The sequence below is a fragment of the Carcharhinus amblyrhynchos genome, chromosome 9, assembly GCF_965287045.1.
Source record: "Carcharhinus amblyrhynchos chromosome 9, sCarAmb.v2.hapA, whole genome shotgun sequence".
In the NCBI taxonomy this organism is placed as follows: Eukaryota; Metazoa; Chordata; class Chondrichthyes; order Carcharhiniformes; family Carcharhinidae; genus Carcharhinus; species Carcharhinus amblyrhynchos.
In genome coordinates this window covers 90,914,358-90,924,116 of record NC_137332.1, presented here as the reverse complement: position 1 = coordinate 90,924,116, position 9,759 = coordinate 90,914,358, and the positions used below count along the sequence as shown (strand labels likewise).

Genomic DNA, 9,759 nt, shown 5'->3' with positions numbered 1-9,759 from the left:
GATCTTGGGCAGAGCAGGAGCCATACCAAGCTGTGATACAACTAGAGAGAATGCTTTCTATGGTGCACCTGTAAAAGTTGGTGAGAGTCGTAGCTGACATGCCAAATTTTCTGTCTTCTGAGAAAGTAGTGGTCAAGATTGAGGAATGAGATTTGTCCCCACAACTTTCTGACTCACAGATGAGAGTGTTACCTAAACTGCAGCTGACATACCTTATAATATTTCTGTTGTATTAGATTCAGTTTCTAAGAGGTTATGTCCCAAGGCTGTGCACAGAATGCTTTCTCCCTGTAAACTGGCAGCCTGATTTGATTTAAATTGGTAGCTAGTTGGAGCTGTGGGTATTAGTGTTGTCTTGTGCTTGGGTTCCTGTTTATTTGTTTCAACTTGTGAATGCAAATTCCTGACGCCAACTGATAGGCTCTCCATTTGCTGAATTTAAAATGATTAGTCTGTAGAGGGGGTATTCCTCGGGAATATGTAGCATTGTTTGTGACTTTCCACAAGTGCATTGGGCTTTATACTGAAGCCCCAGCCATGGAGGTTGTCTGCACTGGAGCCTTGGCCTGTCCTGAACACTTAGTTAGCAAGGAGCAGTCTCATCGGGATAGTTCAAAGCCATTTGACAGATGGGGTTACTCACAAGGAATTTGTTTGCGACTTCCCGTGTTTCCCATTCCTTGATCTAAAGGGTGTCCGCTTGAAAATCTTGCTCGGGAAGGTGGTCCCACACAGGGCACTGAGATGAAAGGTGGGCGGTAGGTGAGTTGAACAGGCCATCATGGAGTGGGTAAATGGAGGATTTCAAACAGCCTGTGGGTTATGGTCAGTCAGGGATATGTGGGGGAGTGATGCGTTCCAGCACTTTATGTTCAATTGAGTCTCAGCAAGATGTGTGCATGTGTGATGTCCTTTGCCAGACAGTGCAGAGACTGATAGGGCTAGGGCTAGTGCTGAGATCCAGCAGCTCCCCACATAGATCCACCAAGCATGGTCAGTAGATTGTTCTGGTTTTGATCTTTGCTGCTGTTTTCTTCAAATTTTGAAAAATTATTTGTTCATTCGTAGGCTATAGGCATTGCTGGTGAGACCTGCATTTATTACCCTAGAGATGGTGATGGTCAGCCACCTTGCTGACCCATTGCAGTCTGTGATGTGGGTACATTTACAGTGCTGATAGGGAGGGAGTTTCAGGGTTTTGATCCAGTGACAGTGAAGGAATGGCGATATATTTCCAAGTCAAGATGGTGAGTGACTTGGAGAGGAACTTGTAGGTGGCGACGTTTCCATGTATCTGCAGCCCTGATTTAAGGCTCTTCAAATTACACTCAGGGTTTTTGGGTGTTCACACACCAACAGTCAATCATATTGATGACCGGTCCACATGCTGTGGCCAGCAATTATTTCAGCAAACTACAGGCCTAAAGATAATAGTTTATTTCAATTGTGTCACAAACACAGAAATTCTTAAATTATTTAACATGGTCATAACTAAGTTATAATCAATATTGTATGGAGTTTGATTCTTTATTTATGATCGTTTAAACTGGCGAACTTTCTCTCTATCCCTCTCAAGAGGGAGAGGAAGAGGAGGAAAGAGGATTAGTGATTAGAGGTGATAGATGGGAAGGAGACAGGTTGAGAATGAAATGGAGAGATGGTTAGAGGTGAGAGGAGAAGGAGAAATAGGAAGTGAATAAATGTCTTCATGAAGTTGACTCAGCAGCAATAGAGGTCACTGGGGTTTAATGGAATAGCTGCTTCCCCAAAGTGTTGGGGGCAATTGATAACACTCACATTGCATTGAAGGTCACCCGAGGAGACACACACAGTCCCTGAAAACACTTCCCCTCCTTCATGTGTGTAATGACTGTCTGAGAATATGCCATGTGAACCTCACCCACACTGGATCATTCCACAATGCTTTCATTGTCAGGAATGTAGACATCATACCCATATTCAGGGAAAGGTGAGGGACTTGATGGTCAAGTGATTAGGGACAATTCCTTCCATGGCTGATGTCATCAACCACACACTGAGGAGGAGGTTTTGTTTATTGATCCCTGTGTTTCTCTGAGGGAATCTTTCCGAACAGTCTCTCCTCTCTTGTCTGGTGTCCCTTTCTCATGTACCATTTCTCCTTCTATTTAACAGGAAGCAGAGAGATGGAATAAATGGGTGCTTTTCCGGTTGGCAGTTGGTGACTAGTGGTGTGCCACAGGGATTGGTGCTGGCCCCTCAACTGTTTGCCATATACATAGACGATCCGGAGGAGGGGACTGAGTAAAGGGTAACAAAGTTTGCGGATGACACAAAGATGAGTGGGAAAGCAAATTGCATGAAGGATGCGGATAGCCTGCAGAGAGATTTGGATAGGCTAAGTGAGTGGGCGAGGATCTGGCAGATGGAGTATAACGTTGGCAAGTGTGAGGTTATCCACTTTGGAAGGAATAGTAGTAAAATGGACTATTATTTAAATGGTGAAAAATTACAACATGTTACTGTGCAGAGGGACCTGGGGGTCCTTGTGCATGAATCGCAAAAACTCAATTTGCTGGTGCAGCAGGTGATCAAGAAGGCAAATGGAATGTTGGCCTTTATCGCGAGTGGGTTGGAGTATAAAAGCAGGGAGGTCTTGCTGCAATTGTACAAGGTACTGGTGAGGCCACAACTAGAGTACAGCGTGCAATTTTGGTCCCCTTATTTGTGAAAGGATATATTGGCTTTGGAGGGAGTACAGAGAAGTTTCACCAAGTTGATTCCGGAGATGAGGGGGTTGGCTTATGAGGAGAGATTGAGTAGATTGGGCCTGTACTCGTTGGAATTTAGAAGGCCGAGGAGAGACCTTATAGAGACATATAAGATAATGAAGGGGCTAGACAGGGTAGAAGCAAAGAGATTATTTCCACTTAGAAATGAAACAAGAACTAGAGGGCACAGGCTCAAAATAAGGGGGAGTCGATTTAGAACAGAGTTGAGGAGGAACTACTTCTCCCAGAGGGTAGTGAATCTTTGGAATTCTCTGCCCATTAAAGCAGTGGAGGCTACCTTGTTAAATATGATTAAGTCACAGGTAGATAGATTTCTGACCAATAAGGGAATTAAGGGTTATGTGGAGCAGGCGGTAAGTGGAACTGATCCTCTATCAGATTAGCCATGATCTTATTGAATGGCGGGGCTAGATGGCCTACTCCTCCTATTTCTTATGTTCTTTGTCCTGCCCTGCTCTGTTGTGTCCCATCCTCCAATGAGCCTGTCCCCGCTCTGCTCTTCTCCCCACTCTGTCTCTCTTTCCTGTGCGTGGGTGGATTCCACCATTGACATCACCACTGCCTTGCATGCTCTGATCTGCTTCAAACACGTCAAGACAACACATCCCACACTGATGTTGTTAGTTTAAAAGCCTCCAAAGATGAAGAATGTTATTCCACAGTAGAAATGTGTCAAACATTTACCAGGGGAACTGAGACAGCAGCTGCAATAAGTGAGGATTTATTCAGATGGGACAATGACAAGTTTGAATCTCCACCTGATCTGCTGCTCAAAGTCGCCTCCGTTTCCCTGGTCAGTTTCCCAAACTTCAGGAAACTCCTGTTACTCCAGAAATATTTGGATTGGCTGTGAGAGACGTCAATCAGAGAGCCCACCCACTCTGCCCATTCTCTCCTCTTCCTCTTTCACAGCTGCTTCACTTCCTGTAGGGACTGAAAACCAAGTCAGGAGATGGTGAGTGAAGGAGCAGAATTTATAATAATTACATTGCATCATATCCACACTAATGTTCAGGCAGTCTGACTATCCTGTGGGGAATCAGGTGTGGAAATGCCCCTTATGCTGTGTGAGAAGATCCAGCTGAGAGACCTGTTTACTCGGTGCTTTGTGCTGAGCTGTTTGATTGGAGCTGTGTGTTGGATATTGAGTGTGTTTATTGGAAACATTTCCTTTCTGATTAATTCATCCCTTCTGATGTACAGGCTGAGTTTTGCTGATGAGTGATTATTGAATATGAGAAGGTGAGGGGCAGAGACACATTTATTGAAATGTCTTTTAATTCCTTCTTTAAAGATTTTACCTGAAGACCTTGGCCTTTCCCAGAAGCCTGGGCTTGGATTTGATAGTTTTGCCCAGTGCTGTGTCTGATAGCTGAATTTGGGATGTGCAGCCTGAGTGAGTGAGTGCAGTGCACCTAATTCCCAGGATAAACCAGAACCTGCACAGTGACACAGTGGTAAACATTGCTGCCACACAGCACCAGGCACCTGGGTTCGAACCTTAGCTTTGGTCACTGTCTGTGCGGAGTTTGCATGTTCTTCCTGTATCTGTGTGGGTTTTCCTCTGGGTGCTCTGGTTTCCTCCCATAGTCCAAACGATGTGATTGGCCGTGCTAAATTCTCCCTCAGTGTATTCAAACAGACGCTGGAGTGTGGTGACTAGGGGATTTTCCCAGTAACTTCGTTGCAGTGTTAATGTAATATTATTTGTGACACTAATAAATTTTTTAAAACCCTTCAATCAGCTGCACTGAAGCAATATTTTCCTTAGTTTCTGGCATTTCCTGCCCAATGGAAAAAAAAGGGAGACACTCCAAAATCTCTAATGAATTAACCCTTTTCCTGGTTTTTATATTAAATTCATTCTCTCAGGGTAAAATTGGCTTTTTGCCATCGTGATACAAGCTTATAGTGGACTGATAGCCCACTGTGCACTCCATCCGATTGTCTTTCCATTGCCCTCCTGGTGCCTGTGAAGATGTGGATCAGGATTGACAAAAGAAAGTAGCCATTTGCTTGCTCCTGGTCATTATTCAGTGCTTCTGCTGGAAACAGTGTGTGACAGTCTAGTGAGAATAAAGGAAGGACTTGCATCTGATCCCCACACAGGGGATTAGCAGACTGACACTCACTGTGGAACAGTCTCTTAGGAGTCAACCTCTTCAGAAAAGGAGAAGCGGGAATTGGAGGAATTCATGTTTCGTTTTCCTGTTTTACAGAAGGATGCACTATGCAAAACCAGAAAATACAGAGAGGATAAACACCACAGATCCTGACCACCACCCAAGGAAGAACTGCAAAACAGTGGGAAGACATCCAGTCCCTTCACCACATTGCTCAATGCAGAGAAGATTGGACAGTGAAACCATCATCTGGAAATTGGCTGGGTCAGGGGAGCTTTGACATATCATCAGATCTGAAACTGGTCAGCAGTGTGGAACCTTCCATAAGAACCAACCCTTCTGAAGGTTCAGCTGGGAATAAGTGAGCAGGCTGCAAGTATGGTGAGAGCTTCAATCATTTATCTTGTGAATCTCTGACTCATCCCTGCAGGTGAGAGGTTGTTTCAGTGTGAGGAGGACTCCACAGGCTCACATGAATTTCTAAAACACAAGGTGCATCTGTTCTACCACCTGTATTACAAGGGTAGCCCCATGGCAGAGAAACCATTCAAGTGTGAGGTGTGTGACCGAGCTTTCACACAGAAATCAGTGCTCGTGAATCACCGACGTGTTCACACTGGGGAGAAGCCATTCAAGTGTGAAGTATGTGACCAAGCCTTCACTAACTCTTCAACGCTCGTGTACCATCGACGCATTCACACAGGGGAGAAACCATTCACATGTGATGTATGTGACAAATCTTTCACCAAAGCATGGAACCTCCGTAAGCACCAACGTATTCACACAGGGGAGAAACCATTCACATGTGAAGTGTGCAACAAATCATTTGCACAGTCCTCGGCCCTCCGTGTGCACCAACGCTTTCACACAGGAGAAAAACCATTCAAGTGTGGGATGTGTGACAAATCATTTTCACAGTTACCAAATCTCCACACACATCAACGCAGTCATACGGGGGAGAAGCCATTCACGTGTGAAGTCTGTGACAAATCCTTCTCAAATTCTTCTCACCTCCGCACACACGAACGCATTCACACAGGAGAGAAACCATTCACGTGTGAGGTGTGCGGTAAATCATTCTCACGGTCATCTACACTCCTTGATCACCAACGCACTCACACAGGGGAGAAACCATTCACATGTGGGATTTGCAACAAATCATTCTCACGGCCAACAACCCTCCTTGAACACCAATACATTCATACTGGAGAGAAACCATATACCTGTGAAATGTGTAACAAATCATTCTCAGACTCATCAACTCTCCTTGTACACCGACGCATTCACACAGGAGAGAAGCCATTCACATGTGTAGTATGTGACAAATCATTCTCACAGTCAGCAAAACTCAGGAAACACCAGCAGATTCACACAGGCGAGAAGGCTTTCAGCCATTAGGTTTGTGAGAAAGCTTTCACCGTGTCCTCTGATTTCCTGATACAGCAATACATTCACACAGGGGTGAAAACATCACGTGAGGTCTCTGTCAAATCATTCTCACACTTAGTGAATCTCTGTGTGCATCAACACATTCACATGGGGAGGAACTAATTACGTATGAGGTGTAAGGCAAAGCTTTCACAGATTTAAGGAGCCTCCTGCAGTATCAGACAATTCACACGGGAAAATCCCTTCAATCTTGAGATTTGTGATAAAACTTTTGCGATATCTATGAGACTCCTGAGACACCAGAGAATTTACACAGGGGAGATGTGCAAGATGTCAACATCTTTGTTTCTCCTGTTCCATCAGAAGATCCATACAGTAAAGTATGATGATTGTGATGAAATGTCTGTGATGTCTTTGACTTGCCTGGAATACCAGAGAATTCACAATGGAGAAACTCTTCAGGTGCGACATCTATGGCAAAGATTTCACCCACTCCTCTGATCGCCTAAAGAACCAGAGAATGCACAATGGTGTGAGATGTGTCAGTGTATCCATCAAGGCACTCACATGGAAGACGAACCAGATTAGTGTAAGTTCTATACTAAAGCCTTGACACGATTGTTGGACCCATGATGACCAGATGACGGAGGGTCATAAGAACATAAGAAATAGGAGCAGGAGTAGGCCATCTAGCCCTTCGAGCCTGCCCTGCCATTCAATAAGATCATGGCTGATCTGTCGTGGCTCAGTTCCACATTCCCGCCCTCTCCCCATAACCCTTGATCCCCTCGCTTATCAAAAACCTATCAACCTGCGTCTTAAAAATATTTAGCGAGGCAGCCTCCACCACTTCAACGGGCAGAGAATTCCAGAGATTCACCACCCTTTGAGTGAAGAAGTTCCTCCTCAACTCCGTTCTAAACCGCCCCCCTTTATCTTGAGGCTGTGCCCCCTAGTCCTACTGTCCTTTCTGAGTGGGAAGAGTCTCTCCACCTCTATCCTATCCATCCCATTCATCATCTTATATGTCTCAATAAGATCTCCCCTCATTCTTCTCAACTCTAACGAGTACAGGCCTAGTTTATTCAGCCTCTCCTCATAGCTCAACCCCCTCAACTCCGGTATCAGCCTAGTAAACCACCTCTGCACTCCCTCCAAGGCCAAAATATCCTTGCGTAAGTGCGGCGACCAAAACTGCACACGGTACTCCAGCTGCAGCCTCACCAGTGCCCTATACAGCTGCAGCAAGACCTCCCTACTTTTATATTCAATCCCCCTTGCTATGAAGGCCAGCATCCCATTAGCCTTCCTGACCACCTGCTGCACCTGCAGGCTGGGTTTTTGCGACTCATACACAAGGACCCCGAGGTCCCTCTGCACCGTCGCCTGCTGCAGTTTTTCGCCATGTAAGTAATAGTCCTTCCTACCATTATTCCTACCAAAGTGGACCACCTCACACTTGCCAACATTAAATTCCATTTGCCAGTTCCTGGCCCATTCGCCCAGCCTATCTAGATCCTTCTGCAGACTCTCCACACCCTCCGCGCAATTTGCCGTTCCACCAATCTTGGTGTCATCAGCAAATTTCGACACCATACACTCGGTTCCCTCCTCCAGATCATCAATATAAATGGTAAATAGCTGAGGCCCCAGCACCGACCCCTGGGGCACTCCACTAGTCACCAACCGCCAATCCGAATAGCACCCATTGACCCCCACTCTCTGCCTCCTATTTGACAGCCAATTCTCTATCCACGCTAACACCCTACCCCCAACTCCATGCCCCCTGACCTTCTGTAATAACCTCTTGTGAGGCACCTTGTCAAACGCCTTCTGAAAATCAAGAAAGACCACATCCACCGGCTCTCCTCTATCCACCGCCCTAGACACATCCTCACAGAACTCCAATAAATTTGTCAGACACGACTTCCCCTTAACGAAACCGTGCTGTGTCTGATCTATCAAGCAATTCCCCTCAAGATGCCTTGCTATTTCCTCCTTGATGACGGATTCTAACATTTTACCTACAAGGTGCAACATGCAAGGGTCAACATGACCCCCCTCATTTACCTCTCTGGGTCTGACTCTTTGTGAATTTTTGCAATGTCTTTGTTTAACCTTTTATGGTTGTTAACCAAAGAGGTTAATTTTTATTGAGTTAAAGCCCACCCAGGTAAATATAGCAAATTTTAAAAAAAAGTAAACCCATGCTTCTGGAACTTTTGGGATACATATTTGCACAGACATAAGAATTATTTTATTCATTATTCACTCGTGGGACATGGACATCGCTGGCTGGCCAGCAATTATTGCCCATCTCTTGTTGCCCTTGAGAAGTTGCTGGTGAGCTGCCCTCTCGAATCATTGCAGCCCGTGTGCTGTGGGTTGATCCACAATGCCGTTAAGGAGGGAGTTCCAGGATTTTGACCCAGCGACAGCAAAGGAATTTCAATATATTTCCAAGTCAGGGTGGTGAGTGGCTCATAGGTGAACTTGTAGGTGGTGGTGTTCCCATGTATCTGCTGTCCTTGTCCTTCTAGGTGGAAGTGGTCATGGGTTTGGAAGGTTTTGTCTTACAATCTTTGGTGAATTGCTGCAGGGCACCTTGCAGAATGTTACGTCGGTGGTGGAGGTAATGGATGTTTGTAGAGGTGATGCCAATCAAGCAGGCTGTTTTGTCCTGGATGGTGTCAAGCTTCTTAAGTGTTGCTGGAATTCTCCCCACTTGCCCATCCAGGCAAGTAGGGAGTATTCCATCACACTCCTGATTTGTGCCTTGTAAATGGTGTATAGGCTTTAGGGAGTGAATTACTCACAGCAGTATTCCTAGCCTCTGGTCCGCTCTTGTAGCCACTGTGTTTATGTGGTGGGGCTGTTTGAGCTTCTGGTCAATGGTTACCCCAAGGATGATGACAGTGGTGGATTCAGTGATGGTAACACAATTGAATGTCCAGGGGCTGTGGTTAGAGTGCCTCCTATTGGTGACGATCATTTCCTGGCATTTGTATGGCATGAATGTTACTCGCCACTTGTCAGCCCAAGCCTGGATGTTGTCCAGATCCTATTGCATTTGAACATGGGCTGCTTCAGTACCTGAAGGAGTCGCAAATGGTGCTAAAGCAGTCATCAGCGAACATCCACACTTATGACGGAGGAAAGGTCATTGGTGAAGCAGTGAAGATATTTGGGCCAAGGACACCACCTGAGGCACTCCTGCAGAGACGTCCTGGTGCTGCTCCTGATACGCCGTCCTGGACTCTCCACTGAAGCAGAGTTGATCCCCTGGCTTGATGGTAATGGTTGAGTCAGGGATATGTTTGGCCATGAGGCTGCAACTTGTGCTGGAAGACAGTTCCGCTGCTGTTGATAGCCTACAGCTTGAGTTGCTAGATTTGTTTGAAGTCTGTCCGATTTAGCACAGTGATAGTGCCACACAACATGATGGAGTTATTTTCAATGTGAAGCGGGACTTTGTC

General features: G+C 45.7%; 1 protein-coding gene across 1 annotated transcript; it reads left to right on the top strand.

Annotated features, from left to right (window-relative positions):
* Nucleotides 1–3,561: 3,561 nt before the first annotated feature.
* LOC145348054 (uncharacterized) lies at nt 3,562–7,085 on the top strand. The gene is made up of 2 exons (XM_080196179.1): nt 3,562–3,726; nt 4,991–7,085. The coding sequence occupies exon 2, from the start codon at nt 5,426–5,428 to the stop codon at nt 6,290–6,292; it is 867 nt and encodes a 288-aa protein (XP_080052305.1). The 5' UTR covers nt 3,562–3,726; nt 4,991–5,425; the 3' UTR covers nt 6,293–7,085.
* Nucleotides 7,086–9,759: the final 2,674 nt, after the last annotated feature.